This window comes from Eptesicus fuscus, chromosome 3 (assembly GCF_027574615.1).
Source record: "Eptesicus fuscus isolate TK198812 chromosome 3, DD_ASM_mEF_20220401, whole genome shotgun sequence".
Lineage (NCBI taxonomy): Eukaryota > Metazoa > Chordata > Mammalia > Chiroptera > Vespertilionidae > Eptesicus > Eptesicus fuscus.
The window spans coordinates 55,544,533-55,561,505 of NC_072475.1; the positions used below are offsets into that span (position 1 = coordinate 55,544,533).

Below are 16,973 nucleotides of genomic sequence, written 5' to 3' on the forward strand. Positions count from 1 at the left end.
TTTTGGAATCAGGATAATGCTGGCCTTGTAAAATGAGCTTTGGAGTCTTCCCTCCTCTTGAATTTTTTGGAATAGTTTGAGAAGCATAGGTGTTAGTTCTTTGGCTGTTAGATAAAATTCACCTGTGAAGCCATCAGTGTAGGACAGCGGTCGGCAAACTGCAGCTCTCGAGCCACGGTTTGCCGTTCTGTTGACTAATGAGTTTGCCGACCACTGATCTAGGACTTTTGTTTTTGGGGGAGTTTTGTATGTTTCTGGGAATTTATCCATTTCATCCAGGTTGTCCAATTTGTTGGCATACAATTGTTTGTAGTATTTTCTTATCATCTTTTGTATTTATGTGGTGTCAGTTGTCACTTCTCTTTCATTTCAGATTTTATTTATTGGAGACCTCTTTCTTTCTTGATGAATCTGGTTAAAAGTTTATTAGTCTTGTTTATCCTTTAAAAGAACCAGCTCTTGGTTTCAATGATCTTTTGCATTATTTTTAGATTCTATTTTATTTCCACTCTGATTTGTATTATTTTCTTCTTCCTATTCACTTTGGACTTTGTTGTTCTTTATCTAGTTCCTTTAGGTGTAAGGTAAGATTGAGATTTTTCTTGTTTATTTATGTAGGGCTGTATTGCTATGAATTCCCTCTTAGGACTGCTTTTGCTGTGTCCCATAGATTTTTGGTTGTTGTGGGGTTTTTAAAATATTTTTTTATTGATTTTAGAGAGGAAGGGAGAGTGAGAGAGAGCTAGAAACATCAATGTTGAGAGAGAATCATTGGTCAGCTGCCTCTTGCATGCCCCACACTGGGGACCGAGCCTGCAACCTGGGCATGTGCCCTGCCTGGGAATCAAACCGTGACCTCCTGGTTCATAGGTCAATGCTCAACCACTGGACCATGCCAGCTGGGCAGTTGTTGTGTTTTTATTTTCCTTAGTTTCAAGGTATTTTTTGATTTCTTTCTTGGTCTCAAAAGTACCTTGAAACCATTCATTGTTTAGTAACATGTTATGTCTGCATGTGTTTTTCAGTTTGTTTGTTTTTTATAATTGACTAGAGGCCTGGTGCATGAAAATTCATGCACTGGAGGGGATCCCTCAGCCCGGCCTGCCCCTTCTCACAGTTCGGGAGCCCTCAGGGGTGGGAGGCGACCCGGCAATCAGGGGAAGGCAATGCCCCATCACATCTCTGCTGCTGCCACTGCTGGTGGCACAAGCCTCGGCTGGCCCTGGTTACCTGGGCGGGCTTGCCTGTGCCTCGGATCGACTCTGGGCAGCTGGGGGACTGAGGGGACTGGGGGACTCTGGAGGCAGACGCGTGGAGTGGCCGTGCCGTGCTGCATGCCTGCCACCCTGGCAGGCTGAGGGGACTGGGCACCGCCATCTTGTGGCTGTGGGCGCCACCATATTTGAGGGTGTGGCAGTCAATTAGCATATTCCCTCCTTATTGGCTGTGGGCACTACCATCTTTGTGACGGTGTGAGGGTCAATAAGCATATTCCCTCTTTATTGGCTAGGATTTCTAGTTTCATACCATTGTGGTTGAAGAAGATGCTTAATATGATTTTAATCTTCATAAATTTATTGAGACTTTTTTTGTGGCCTAACGTGTGATTCATACTGGGATATGTGCACTTGAAAAGAATCTATATCCTGCAGTTTGGGGGTGAAATGTTCTGAAAATATACATTAAATCCGTCTGGTCTAATGTGTCATTTAACACGGCTGTTTCCTTATTGATTTTCTGTCTGAAAGATCTATCCATTGATGTCAATGGGGTGTTGAAGTCCCCTACTATGACTATACTATTGTTGATCTCTTCCTTTTATGTTTTTATATATTTGTCTTTATGTATTTTTATGTATTTGCTTTATATATTTATATATAGGTGTTCCTATGTTGGGTGCATAAATGTTTAGAAGGGTTATATCCTTTTGTTGAATTGATTCCTTTATCATTATGTAATGTTCTTTATAGTCTTTCTTCCATTTGCCCATTTACATTAAATGTCTTTTTTCCATCCCTTTACTTGCAGTCTGTGTGTCTTCTGATCTGAGGTACATCTCTTATAGATTATATATATACTAGAGGCCCAGTGCATGAATTCGTGCACGGGTGGAGTCCGTCCAGCCCGGCCCCAATCGGGGTGGATCGGGGCTGGGCCAGTTGGGAGGAAGAGATGGTGTGAGGTTGACCGGCTGGCCTGCCCCTATCAAGGCCCGATCAGGGCCAAGCTGGCTGGGGGAAGGGGTTGCGGGTGATTGGCTGGCGGGCCCCGCCCCTTAATGGGGTGGGGGTGCTGATCGGGGGCCAGTGGCCTTGGGCAGGGGCCATGGGTGGTTGGCCGGCCAGCCCTGCCCCTGATGGGGTGGGGGGGCCAATCTGGGGTGGGGCCAGGCAGGGGGAGGGGCTGCAGGAGGTTGGCGGGCTAGTCCCATCCCCTATTGGGGTGAGGGAGCAATAAGGGGCAGGGCTGGTGGGGGGAGGGGCTGCGGTGCTGATCAGGGTGGTGGGGGCCATTGGGGCATGGCCAGCTGGGAGGAGGGGCTGCAGGAGGTTGGCTGCCCAGCCACACCCCCTATTGGGGTAGCGGGGTGCGATCAGGGGCGGGCAGTCGGGGGAAGGGGCTGTGGGCCTGTTGTGGTGGGGTGGGCTGATCAGGGGCAGGGCTGGCCAGGGGGGAAGGGAAAGGGCATTTGGCCGGTGGCCAACTCTTGATCAGAGTGGGAGAGTCTGATCAGGAGCAGGCTGGCAGTGGGGAAGGGCCGAAAGGTTGGCTAGCCCCACCCCCTCATTGGCTGGTTTGCTGGCCACAGTGGGCATCATAGTGACCGGTCATTATGGCTGTTAGGGTCGCTGGCTTTATATATATATATAAACTACTTTATATATATAGTAGTTTATTGTATTAATTATAATAATATAATTATTATAATTATATTATATATGTGTGTGTGTGTGTGTATATATATATATATATATATATATATATATATATATATGTAGTTCTGTTATCCATTCAGCTACCCGAAGTCTTTTAATTGGAGCATTTTAGTCATTTACATTTAAAGTGATTATTGGTAGGTATGTATTTATTGTTATTATTTATATTTATATTCCTCTTTTGTTTTTTCTTTCTTCTTAAAGAAGTCCCTTTAACATTTCTTGTAATGCTCATTTGGTGGTGATGAACCCCTTTAGCTTTTTCTTGTCTGGGAAGCTCTTTATTTCTTCTTCAATTTTAAATGATAGACTTTCTGGGTACAGTAGTCTTGGTTGTAGGTCCCTGCTTTTCATCACTTTGAATATTTCATGCTAATCCTTTCTGGCCTGAAAAATTTCTGTTGAGAAATCAGTTGACAGTCTTATGGGAGATTCCCTGTCTTTCTTTTGCTACTTTTAAGATTCTCTGTCTTTAACCTTTGCCATTTTAATAATAATATGACTTGGTGTGGGCCTCTTTGGGTTCATCTTGTTTGGGACTCTTTGTGCTTCCTAGACTTGTGTGTCTTTTTCCTTAACCTGGTTAGGGAAGTTTTCAGTCATTATTTGTTCAAATTATACTTCTTTTAAATCTACTCAAATTATGTTGACTATTTCATAGTCACAGTGAAGATAAAAAATTCCATTCAAAATGAGGCAGCTATGATATAATAGAAATAACAGCGGAGCTTAAATTCAGGACATGTTGGCTCTATCAGTTATTACCACTTCTCTGAGCACCAATGTCCAAATGGGGAAAATAAGGTATGTTTTATGGCTTTGGTTTCCATGAACTATACATACCTAGCTGAGCACCTTCTTCTGGGCCTCTCTGAGTATGGTGACTTTTGAACTGTGCCTGTCTTTTGTCAGGAACCTGAAAACTATATCCATGGATGTATTCTAAAATATAATAACCTCTCAGCCTGCGAAGCTCTTATACCACCTGAGCAACATGGATCAACATGCACCTGAGCTGAATGCTGTGCCAGACTGAGCCCAGAGCTCTTGTGAGATGAACTCTTAATGCTGCCATGCTGGCCAGCTTCGGCTCCTCCCTATGTTGTTTTGAGTTGACTAAAGCCAAGTCTGGCTTCTGGAAGGCTTCTGGGTCTGAGTATTTAGTTGAACCTAGGAAGAACCTCTGGCAGGCACAGCAGGCATCATGTTTTATTTTACCGTCTCTGAAGTGTTGGAGGGGACAGTGACCTATCTCTGCTCAAGCCAGGAGAAGAGGAAACTATCAAAGAATGAGCTTGGGCTACATGAAATGAAGAATTTGCTGTGACTTATGATTAAATAATCAGAATAGGTTAACTAGGGAATTGATGGAAGGTCCTTGGAGCATCATTTAAAGAGGTGATTATTTTCAGAGTGAACTCTCAAGGCAGACCCTCACAGTCTTCCCAGAGAGAGAACATGTTTTTTAAAAAGCATTACCTCCTCTGTGAAAGGGCAGTGACTTTTTGAAGGACATTTTTTAGTTGGTAGAGCAGGTTATATAAACCAGAACCTGCTGCCAAGTGCCAAACATTTGACTTCATAGCTAGTAATTATAGAGCCAGCTCTGGCATGATCCAGATCCTTTGATTTCTAAATAAGCAAACTGAAGTCTACAGAGGGGTAGGCAGTTGTGTGGTTGCTCAATTCGTTGATGGCATTGAGTACTGAAACTCCGAATCCAGATTTCTAGTTTTATTCCAGCAATTAAGTATGAAGAGTTAGCCCTATCTGGTTTTGCTCAGTGGATAGAGTGTCAGCCTGTGGACCAAAGGTTCCTGGGTTCTATTCCGGTCAAGGACACATAACGTTGGTTGCAGGCTCCTCCCTGGGCCGGTCCCTGGTCAGGGTGCGTGCAGGAGGCAATCAATTGATGTGTTTCTCTGACACCGATATTTCTGTTTTTCCCTCTCTCTTCCACTCTCTCTAACAATCAATGGAAAAATATCCTCAGGTGAGGATAAACACACACACACACACACACACACAAAAAAAAAAAAAAAAAAAAAGTAGGAAGAGCTGTATTCTACAAAAGGGGCAGCAGGCTCTGCACACAGGGCAAAGTTGGGTCCCAGGTGGGTGGCTGATAGCTTCTTGCAGACTCAATCCTTAAGCGGCTGCTCAGCTTCCCCTCCCTCATCCTACCTACAACCAGGGCCCCTAGGAAGGAACAGGGGTCAGAAGCTTGTCTCACCTTTTGAAATGCTGCTGAACTCCTAGCTAAGCATCATTTTAAGGGCAACTGATAGACCTAAGACAAGGCAGAGGAGAGAGGCAAGAAGGAAGAGGCGGGTGGCAAGGAAGGGAATGGAGTGTAGGTGAGAAAAGGAGGAGAAAAAAGGAAGTGGTTATTTAGGTAGTCAAGGCAGAATGCTGGCTCAGCTTCAAAAGCGTTCCCAAGTGACTGGCTTCTCCCTTCTAGTGTTCAGAGAGCTGGATGTCTGTGATTTTCACTGCCCTCTGTCCCATCCTCCCAATCTGTGGCATTTCTCCTCAGGCCACATCTGCATGGACAGTACCTGTTCTGTGTCCCTTCCTCATTCCTTACTCACCCCTATTTCCCCTTAGCATTTACTCTAGAAGTTTCCAGCCATGATTAATTATAAAGTGTGTGTGTGTGTGTGTGTGTACTTGTATTCATTCATTGTACTTTTTGAAAAAACAAACTAATTTTACTTTTTTTAAATTTTTTAAAATTATTTTTAGAGAGAGTGGGAGGTGGAAGAGACAGAAACATCGATGTGAGAGAGAGACATTGATTGGTTGTTTCCTGCACATGCCCCGACTGGGGCCAAAGATCAAGCCTGCCACGGAGGTACATGCCCTTGACCGAAATTGAACCTAGGACCCTTCAGTCCTCAGGCCAATGCTCTGTCCACTGAGCCAAACCAGCTGGGGCAATTTCTTTTTATTTTTTTTCTAAGTTTTATTGATTTGAGAGAGAGAGAGAGAGAAACATTGACTTGTTGCTCCACTTATTTACACATTCATTGGTTGCTTCTTTTTTTTTAAAAATATATTTTATTGATTTTTACAGAGAGGAAGAGAGAGGGATAGAGAGTTAGAATCATCGATGAGAGAGAATCATCGATCAGCTGCCTCCTGCACACCCCTCACTGGGGATGTGCCCGCAACCAAGGTACATGCCCTTGACCGGAATCGAACCTGGGACCCTTGAGTCCGCAGGCTGACGCTCCATCCACTGAGCCAAACCGGTTTTGGCGGTTGCTTCTTTTTTTTTATTTTTATTTCAGAGAAAGGAAAGGAGAGGGAGAGAGAGAAAAAGAGAGCGACAGATAAAGAGAGAAAGAGAGAGAGAGAGAGAGAGAGAGAGAGAGAGAGAGATCAATGAAGAGAGAGAATCAGCAATTGGCTGCCTCCTGCATGCCCTCTACTGGGGATCAAGCCTACAACTTAGGCATATGCTCTGACCAGGAATCAAACCGAGACCTCCTGGTTCATGGGTTGACTCTCAACCACTGAGCCACGCCCGGCAGGCCATTCATTGTACTTTTTTTTTTTAATTGAAATAACTGGACAAGAATCTATGCCCTTAGGTGGTGTGTGGTATGCATAACTTATAGGAACAGAAAAACAGATTGTGATGGCTTTGCTAGAGCAAAAAGGGGCATTTTAGATAAAGACTTTAGCAGTCTCTTCTGGGTCTAAGCTCTAAGAGAATTTTAAAAGAAAATATTTTCAAAAAAAAAGCACAACATGCCAAAATTAATTGAAAATATCACATTCTTACTGTAATTTTATTAATGAGTATTGTTTAAAATATTTCTGTTCATGAGAGCTTGAAAACATACATTCCATCCGGAATATTTAATCTTAAAGAAAATTGTTCTCAGAAAGATGTAACTAATAAACACTTTCAGAACTGATAATTATATGAGCAGGGGGGTTGAAAACACATGAATTATTTGTGAAGGGTATGCCTCCTTAATAAGTTTAAAATTCTTCTTTACTTCAGAGAAATCTGACATTTCTATGACGCACAGCTACATTTGGCATTAAAAGCAACAACAACAAACAGAAACACCTTTCCCTATTGTTGAAGATTTCTGTCAAGACCTGCTTTTTATTCTCCCTCTCGATGTGAAACTCCTCCCACTCAGGCCTGGCTTAACCACAATGTGAGGCTTAACCCTAAATAAGCAAACAAAAATTACTGAGGGATCTGCTATCTGCCAGTTAACATAATAGGCTATTTTCACCAAACTGGCACGAGGCTTGTCCTCTGCCCATCTCCCTGTTCACCTGTCCTCAGGATGTTGCCATTAGGTCTGTCCTTGGCAGTCTGTGCAGGCTGTAAACTCTGAGAGCTGAAATGGGGATTATTTTTTCCTAACCAGGACCATGGTACACAGGGGGAGAAAAACCTGTAAAGGACATTTTCCTATAAAAAAGGAATATAATTTGACATTTTTAAAAGAAAAAGTTGAAGAAAAATGTATTGCTGCAAAAGAATTTTGTAATATTCTGTCACCAGGGCCATTCATTTCTTGCACTGTGACAAACTCCAGACATAACTATTAAAAGCAGAGTCAATTAAGCATATTACCTAAACTAAGGTGAATATTGTAGGGTTGTGGTCTTTTCCCCTCTCTAATATCCCCCTCCCTGAATATTAAATTACAACCATGTGTCAGGAAAATATTCTTGACCTGGATTATAAACTGAATTGCACAATGTGACAAATCACTGTGGGAGTGGTGAGTTAACATTAAATCTGGATTGCAAAATAGAAAAATTTTTACTAATGTGATTTTCAGTGTTTTTTAAAATTATGGTAAAATATACATAACATAAACTTTACAATTTTAGTAATTTTTAAGTATACAGTTTAGTAGTATTAACTCAATATTGTACAACAATCACTATGATTCATTTCCAGAACTCTTTTCATTATCTCAAATAGAAATCCTATACCCATCCTTTATAATAAAAGGCTAATATGCAAATAGACCAAACAGCAGAACAACCGAACAACTAAACAACCGATTGCTATGACATGTGCTGACCACCAGGGGGCGCGCACAGAATGTGTTGGGCCTCAGCCACAGCGGGTGTCGGAGTTGCCGTTCACACCCATTGACAGCGCCTGGTGCTAGTCCCAATCGCTCAGCACCATCAGCAGATGCAAGTGGTGGCTGCTGCCCCGATTGCCCCTGAGGGCTTCTCTACCTTCCACTGGTCCTGAGGGGCAATCAGGGCAGCAGCTGCTGCTCACATCCACTGCTGGCCCCGGCCCCAATCGCTCTGCGCCATCAGTGCGTGGGAGCTGTGGCGGCGGGAGTGGGGCTGCCGGCAGTCAGGGGACAGGGCCGGGGGTGGGGGGGCCTGTGGCAGGAGGGGCCGGGCAGGGGCACAGAGGATGGGCCAAGACCTGCCCCTGTGCCCACCGCAGCCTCGCAACCCACAGTTCCTTTCCTTTCAAGGTGCATGAATTCGTGCCCTGAGCCCCTAGTTAACTAATAACTCCCCACTCTCTACAGCCTCTGGTAACCTCCATTATACTTTAACTCTATGAATTTGTCTATTCTAGGTACACTCGTATGTAGAATGACATATTTGTCCTTCTGCATCTTGCTTATTTCACTTAGCACAATGCTTTCAAGGTTTACCCATGTTATAGCACATGTCAGAATTCAATTCCTTTTGAAGGCTGGATTATAACCATTTTATATAGATACTACAATTTGTTTACCCACTCATCTCTAGATAGACATTTAAGTTGCGTCCACCTTTTGTGAATAATGCTGTGAACACAGGTGCATAAATATCTGTTTGGGTCTGTTTCAGTTCTTTTGGGTATATACTAGAACTGGAGCTGCTGGGTCATATGGCAATTGTTTCACTTGTTGAGAAGCTAACATTTTGAAACTAATAAGAAACAAAGTTTCTCTGGGTTATCCATGCCCAAACCTCAAGAGTCAAACCCAATCCAACCAGCAGCTTCCATTGGGCCCAGAAGCTCAGCAATGATCAGAATTGGGATGTTCCCCAGGCCACCGAAAAGGAAACTGGCCCAGTGACGGTGGGAAGTACTGCCTCATCTCCCTCCTGAGGGGGGCTGTTAGCACACCTGGACTTCGCTGATTTGAGAAAGTCAAAGCATGTGAAGGGCACTTTCATCCTCCGGCTTAATAAAAAAAAGAATAAAGGGTTCCTGGACAGGAAAAAAGCTGCAAACCAGAAAGCAAATGCCTCAGAGGAATTAGAAAAGGCATCTCCAAACTGGTTCTGAGATAATGGAGCACGGAAGAATGTTGTCATCACTGGGGATTCATTGGCTTACGGCAGGCCTGGGCAGGTTGGAGACCTCCAGGAGGGGCAGGACGGGGCGTATTTGATTGCAGCTCTTCCCAGGTGCAGGCAGGTGAGTGGGGCTCCGTGTTGGTCTGAACAGCGGAACACAGTGTTACGGTGGGGGAAGGCGATGCAGAGACACCACAGGGCCGAAACTTCGAGGATGCTTGATAAATGAAAGTTATTATTACATTTAATGCACTATTTACCCGGTTTATGAGCCTTAACTTTCTTCCACTTAATCTGTCCTTTACAAACCCTGCCAGGCAAATCTTTTAAAATCACCACCTGGCAAGCGACACCTCCCAGTTCAAACTCTTTTGCTAGCGCCCCATGCTTTATCAGCATTGCATTGCCTCTCAAGGTTGGGGAGGAGCGGCCCAAGGCCACTCCCCTGCGGCAGAAACCCCAAGATACACCCGGGGCGGCCTCGGCAGCACCAATTTTACTGGCAAATGTTTGAAGACAAGCATGACTTTTACACCAGAGCAAACAAGGTGCTATAGAATAAATGATATTTGCATGCAGGTAAAGGACGAAACGCTGGCCTTCAGGGAAACCTGGAGTTTTGCTTCTAGGCACAGTATACTGTAAGAATAAGTTTCCTTTCTCTGGCATGGGGCACCACTTTGGTAGTGTGTGTGTGTGTGTGTGTGTGTGTGTGTGTGTGTAGAGGGGCGGGGGTGTAGAGCACACATGAAGATTGAACTCCAAACTCCCTAGTCTGGGCAGCTAGAAATATCCCCTGCCTGGCCCCTGGGAGCCATCTGTCCAACTGGTTCCTGACCTGCAGAGGCCAGGTCACACTGCTCTTGCCTCCTTCCTGCGGCTGTTTTTAGTCAAAGCATTCTGAACTTTTGGAGGAGGCATCCCATCCCGGTCAGTTCTAGCAAGTTAAACCGTGTCTTAGTTTTCCCATCCGGATGACAGCAGAGTTGCCAGGAGGATTATGTGAGTTAACATGGTGAGGCATTTAGGACAGCAGCGTGCTGTTTTCTTTCTACCTTTCCAGTCTCAACCCACTCATCAGTGCAGCTCAAGCCCACTCGGTCCTCCGCACCAACCGGCAGTTTCAGAACCAACTCAGAGGACGAGTTGACATTTCGACTGAGTTTTTGAGTTGATCAGTTTGGCTTCACGGAACCCACTCGTGTACTGAGATAAACCCAGAACAGCAGCACATCGGCCGGGCGCGAATCCTCGAAAGGGGCAAGATGTTAATGGGGGAAAAGCGGGCTCCACGTCTCACGTGCCCGCCCTTCTCCATCAAGCTCGTCGCCCCGCGGTTACTCGCGCGGGCGCCTCGGTGCCTCCTCCGGGCGAGCGCGGGGCTGGAGGCACGATCCCCCCTACCTGCCTCCCTTCCGGAGACTAGCCACCCCAGGTCACCTCGGCTCGCCCGGCCGACAGCGCCCCGCCCCGCTGCGGAAGCGCCCAGAGAGCCTAGCCAGACCCCACCCAGCGGTTCAGAGCCCCCGCCCCGAGGGCGCCGGAAGGGACTCCCACCTGGCCGCCCGCCGCCTGGCGTCCCGGGCCGGTCCCCGCGCGGGGGCGGAGCTGGCCGGGCAGGGAACTCGCCCCGCCCCGCCCCGCCGTAAGCTGACCGTGTGGCAGCCGGGCGGGGGCCTGGAATGGGAGAGAAGGGGAGGAGAAAAGAGGGGAGGAAAGTGGAGCCCGGCGGGCCGGAGGGAGGGCGGGGAGGGGCGGAGGCGAAGAACGGAGTGTGCGGCGCGCGGGGGAGCCTCTGCGCGGGGCGCGTCCCGGAGCCCAAGTTGCGGCCACAGCGCGGAGACAGCCCCTCCCCTGCCCGAGGCCGCCCGCAGGGCCGTCCCGATCGCCGACACCCCGGGCGTCCCAGCCGGCGAGCCGGGGCAGCGGCTGCCCGGGACTCCGCTGCGGGCGCTGCGGGCGCTGCGGGAGGGATGGTGGCGGCGGGGCGCGGGCCAGCGCAGCCGCCGCCGACTCCCGCCCGGCCTCGGGCGCTGTGAGTCCCGGCTGCGCGCCGGGCATGCGGCTGCGGCCCCCGGCCCTCGGCCCCCGCGCAGCAGCCCCGGACGCGCGCCCCCACCATGCCGCGGGCCCCGGCGCCCCTGTACGCCTGCCTCCTCGGGCTCTGCACCCTGGTGCCCAGGCTCCCAGGTAAGCCGCTCCGGCCGCTCGCGGAAAGAAACTTTGTGGCGCACAGAGCCCCCCGCAGGCGTCCCGGCGGGGCTGGGGCGGGAGGCGGTGCCCGGGGGAGGAAAGCGCCTCTGAGCCCTCCCAGGTGGGCGAGCCGCCGCCGTTCGGCCGGGTGGGGGGTTAAGAACTGCGTGCGCCACCCGCTGTCTCGCCGGGCTGCCGCCGGCCGCCGGTCCTCCTGGCTGAGCGGGAGCCTTCCCTTCCTGTGTAAACAGCCTGGCCCGACCCAGTTCGCCCGCGTCCGCGCCCAGTGCGCGGGGAGGGCCGCGCCGGCCCGGAGTTGGGGCCGGGACTGCACTCCCTGGCACAAAGCGGCCCTTGTGGCCGGCCGGGGGCCGGCGGGCTAATGCGAGGCGCCAAGTGGTGTCGCCGGTGCCCCGTCCCCGGACGGCGAAGGCTACGTGGAGGTGCGAGACCCGAAGCGTTAGCTGGAGCCAAAGAGGGGAGCCACGGCTCACCCCGGAGGGCTCGTCTCCTGGAACTGCGGGTGCTCAGGGCCCCATAGCGGACCCGAGTGTCACTGCGCCCGGGCCAGCCTGGCGCCTTTCTTTAGCGATGTAGTCCCGCTGCTTCTCCCCCAGGAAACCGCAAACCCGAGGGGAGAGCCGCGTCCCAGTCCCCAGCCGCCCCTGGGACCTCCCGATCTGATCCCTCCCCTTACTTGGAGCGGAGGGCAGGGGTGTGTGTGTGTGTGTGTGTGTGTGTGTGTGTGTGTGTGTGTGTGTGTGTGATTGCGTTAGCGCGACACCGCCGAGGGCTGGCTGCAGTGTGTTACCTGCTGTAAGTTTTTTCGAGTTGGGAGAGTGCTGGACGTGGCAGTTAGGAGGCCCCAGAGGAAGGATGCTCAGCTGGGTGCTGGGGTTTCCCGGCAGAGGAGCTACGCCTGACCCCTCCAAAAAAGGGCAGGAAGCCCCCAACTCTCCCTTTCCCCGTAGGAAATAAGCGTGTTGGGGTGCGCGTTCACTTGAAAGGCCGATGTACTTGGTGCCTCCTTGTGAGCCAATGGCCGGGCTGCGGAGGGAGGCTGCACCGCGCTCTCCACGGTGTCTCTTTTACAAGAAGGCGGTGGAGGTTTCAGTCTGAGAGCGCAGGAGGGGTCTGGGCAAACAAAACCTTCTTCAGGCCTAATTCAAACTCACCACTGTAGCGAGGTTTCTTTGACGGGACACTAATCACTCCGGAGCTTGGAATAGATCAGCGGCTCCCAAACACCCATCTGGCAACCAGTGCCCATCACTGATGTTTTCATGGGTCCCCAGGGAAATGCAAAAAATAAAAAATAAAAAAAATTTAAAAAGATGTAGCCTGTCTCACACACAGGAGTGTATCTTTGCCAACCCGTCCCCTGCTTCACAAAAACTGCCCTTTAATTTGAAATTCTTTTTTATTTGTAGTGGGAAACTTTTTTAATGATTTAAAGTGGTAACAAAGGGTAGTTTTTCATTTTTGACAACATAAAAAAATCAGGTAGTCCTATATACATTTTGCTCCCGTCTCTCCCGTTTTGTTTTGTTTTGTTCTTAATGTTCTGTGAACTCTAAAAATTAGGAATTGCTAAAGGAAACGACCTCTAAGTTCCCTTACAGCTTGACATTTCTGTGATTCTAATAAAAACTCATATTTCCAGTTGCAAACAGTTCTTTCTGTATATTACTTTTCATTTGCATTGTGATCTGTTTTTTGAAGTTCATACATGTCCCTACAATGATCTTTTTTAAAAAAAAAAAAAATATATATATGTATATATATATTATATATTTATTGATTTTTTTACAGAGAGGAAGAGCGAGGGATAGTTAGAAACATCAATGAGGGAGAAACATCCATCAGCTGCCTCCTGCACACCCCCTACTGGGGATGTGCCCGAAACCAAGGTACATGCCCTTGACCGGAATTGAACCTGGGACCCTTCGGTCCACAGGCCGACGCTCTATCCACTGAGCCAAACCGGTCAGGGCAAGACCTCAAGTCTGTTTAGGCTCAGTGCCCTTTGTCCTACACGATGCACCTTCGGTGGGAAAAAAGCACTGAGCCATGGTGGTACATATTTCCAACTCCTTCAGCTTACTTTTTCCTTCTGCCGTTGCCTTGGAGCTGAGCCAGCTCCTGGTGGGCCAGCAGAATGGCGGCAGGGCAAGCCCATCGCTGGCCCCCAGACCTGGTCATCTCCCTCTTACGATGGCCCTGCAGCTTGTCGAGGTTCAAAGGGGCTGACTCAACTCCCCGTGAGTCCTGGTTTCCCAGTGGTGCTGAGCCAACTTCAAACATAGTTTGAAACAGTTTTCCTCTTTTTTTCCTTGAAGCCCTGCAGGTCCTTTCTCCAGAGGTTGTTTCTCTCTTGCTGCTACTAGTAGGAACATGATTTGAAAGAAAAACCTTCCGCACCCAGTGAAAGAAAGAGGTGCTCTCGGGGCCCCTGCCAGGGTGTCCCTCGACCATTAGCCAAGTTGCCGTCTGTTGCTTTCACCACACTTTCATCTCTGCGCGTCATCCAGCTGGAAACAGACTTTTCAGGGTGCCCGTTTCTAACAAGCCTCTGGGAGGTTCACAACCCCCCATCCCAGGCTTATCTTCTCTGCTCTCTGCCTTATGCCAAGGGCCTCGGACTGGACCCAGGGACCGGTCTTCCCACAGAACCAAGGGAGGGTTTCTCTGGGGTGAGGCCCTTGCTCCCTAAGGCGTGGGGAATGTGCTGTTGATCTTACGGCAGGACTAGAGTCGCGTTTGCTATCATAGTGGATGGCGCTTTACATGTCCCTTTCGTGATGCCCTGCTGATAGAATGCTCTGAGCCCTATAAAGAGCCCTTTCGTCTATTTAGAGCACTGCTGGTGGCAGCACGTCCCCCACCCCCATGTCCCTTGGTCTGTGATGGGGCTGCTGGAATCTGCCTGTGAGTTGGTGGCCCTCTTCAGGTAATCAGATGTAGGTTTAGAAGTGACAGGACAATGAAATGCGGACGGGGGCCTGGTGTGTGGACTGCTGTTTACCCTAGGTATTTACATTCTGGCTCCATCATCCTTGAATCGGGGGGCTTTGTATGAAGGGGACTGAAGCGGAAGAGGGCAGGGCCTAATTAGCTCTAATTAGTATTCCTCGCCTGCTTGTTCTCCATGCTTATTTAGCTGCTGAGGCAACGGGGAATTAAAATATCTAAGTAGTTGGCAAAAGGCCCTCCGTGCCTGCCTGGCAACTACCTTTTCTCCTTCCCGGGTTCGCGGGCATATGCCGAGAGGTGCCAACGCTATCAGCAAATGTGGGGCGGTTACACGGCACTTACACAACAGCGTCCTTTCTGGGGCTGGTGTGCGGCTGGGTCAGGGGGTAGGGCTCTTTTCACAGGTATCTTCACTGGACTGGGGCCCAGGCCTTTGGAAGCCAAAGCTATGGTTTGTTTTCTTTCTTTGCCGTTGGAATGGGATTAATGGCCTTTAGAGACGTAAAGGAACCCTTTATTTACAGGCGCCCGTTTGTGTTGGAGGCCTCTTCTTGCCTCCGTGGAAAGCAGGGTTTGATTCCTGGGCCACACCATGAAACGTTGGCTCCAGGACGGGCCTTGACGCGTCCCCTAGGGCGGATGTTTGGTGGGGGCTGTGCATCGCGGGGCCTGCCCGCTCCTTACTGGATTCCCCCCTCCCCCTCCCCCAGCCCCTACCCCCAACACCACTCCCACCAGAGTTTTGCAGAGATGGTTGCTTGTCTCTTGTAGACCTGGGACCAGCTTCTACATTTGTCCTTTGAGTTATTCTTCACCATGACTCAGAGCGATCCTGCTAAAACTTAACTCAGACCATGCCCCTGGCTTTAAACCCTCCAGAAGGTCTCTCCCACTGCTCCCGCTGGAGGCCCTTCCTCGGCCTGGAACACGCTCCTCCCAGGGATGCAGGCCGGCTTCCTCTACCTTTTCTCAGCCGGTTCCTGCTCAGCCACGCCCGGCTAAAGCTGCAGCCTCCTGCCCCACCTTCTTCCTATATCCTTTCCTCCTTGATTTTTCTCCTTAGCTCTCATCGCTGGCTAATGTACTTGCTTACCTTATTGTTATCTCTCTTCCACAACAAGGGTATCCCCCATCCAGGACATAAGCTCCGTGAGGCAGGGGGCTTTATCAGTCTTATTCCTCTCTATCCTCTGTGCCTGGAACTGTGTCTGAATGATATTAGTTGAATGTATAGATGAGAGCAAATGTTAGTGGTGTGTGTGTGTGTGTGTGTGTGTGTGTGTGGGGAATGTTTCATCCTTACCTCTTCGCTGCCTTCTCCAACCAGTTTTGAGGTCAGGACTCTGCATGTAGCTTATTAGGAAGAAACATTCTGGGGGAGAGAGAAACCATTTAAATGTCAAGATTGGGGGGGGGGGGAGGCAGAATCTGTGATAGAGACCGTTTAGTTGAATTGTTTGCATGAAGATGCTGAGGCCTGGGAAGGTAAAATGACTTGCTCAAGGTCATGTAGCCAGTAAGTGGCAGAACAAGTCCTTGTTCCAGCCCGAATGCCCCCTCCCCTGTGGAGGCTTCTCTGCAGCCCTCTGGTGGAGCAGAATTGGCCTCTCCTTCCTTCCCTTGGCTCATAGCACCTACGGGGGCCGGAGAGGGTCTGTCTCCCTGCTACCAGGTGAACTGCCCTGGTTCTACTTACCGTAGGTTCCTGATACCACCACTTCATGGTTTCAATTGCATTTAAAAATACCCCACAAAATTTTAACTTTTAAGAAATGTAAAACAGCCCTAGCTGGTTTGGCTCAGTGGATAGAGCGTCGGCCTGTAGACTGAAGGGTCCCGGGTTCGATTACAGTCAAGGGCACATGCCCGGGTGTGGGCTCAATCCCCAGCGGGGGGCATGCAGCTCGTAGCAGACTGATGATTCTCTCTCATCATTGATGTTTCTATCTCTCTCTTCCTCTCCCTGCCTCTCTGAAATCAATAAAAATATATTTTTAAAAAGAAATGTAAAACAGTTTTAGGTTACAGGAAAATGGAGAAGATGGTACAGACAGTTCCCATGTACCCACTTCCAGTTTTGCCAGTTATTAACATCTTCTATCAGTATGGTTCATTTGTTACAACTGAGGAACCACATGGACATATTAGTATTAACTAAGGCCCATGCTCATTCAGATTCCTCAGCTTTTACCTAATGTCCTTTTCTGTCCCAGTTTCCCATCCAGGACACCACCTATCCTGAGTTGTCCACATTGTCCCTGCGAGGTCTCTCATGTATCCAGAGTACTTTCTGCACATATGTTACCAATATGCCTCCCCCGCTCTTATTGAAAGGCAGCACTAAACACATGTCTGCATCTTGCCTTTTATTTATTTGTATTTTTTAATCCTCACCCGAGGTTATGTTTTTATTGATTTTAAACAGAGAGGAAGGGGGTGGGGAGTGGGGGAGAGAGAGAGAGAGAGAGAGGCAGGCATTGGTCATTGCCTCCCACTCATGCCCCAACCAAGGATTGAACCTGCAACCTGGATATGTGCCCTGACTGGGAATTGAACCCACAACCTTTT

The 16,973-nt window shown here is 48.9% G+C and overlaps 1 protein-coding gene across 2 annotated transcripts in view; it reads left to right on the top strand.

Moving 5' to 3' along the window:
* The first annotated feature begins 10,948 nt into the window (after nucleotides 1–10,948).
* ITGB5 (integrin subunit beta 5) overlaps nucleotides 10,949–16,973 on the top strand; it is a 116,543-nt gene continuing 110,518 nt past the window's right edge. For both annotated transcript variants that reach the window (XM_008155507.3, XM_054713907.1), the window contains exon 1: nucleotides 10,949–11,429. In XM_008155507.3, coding sequence (XP_008153729.2) covers nucleotides 11,360–11,429 — 70 coding nt within the window. In that variant the 5' untranslated portion in view covers nucleotides 10,949–11,359. The remainder of the gene's footprint in view (nucleotides 11,430–16,973) is intronic.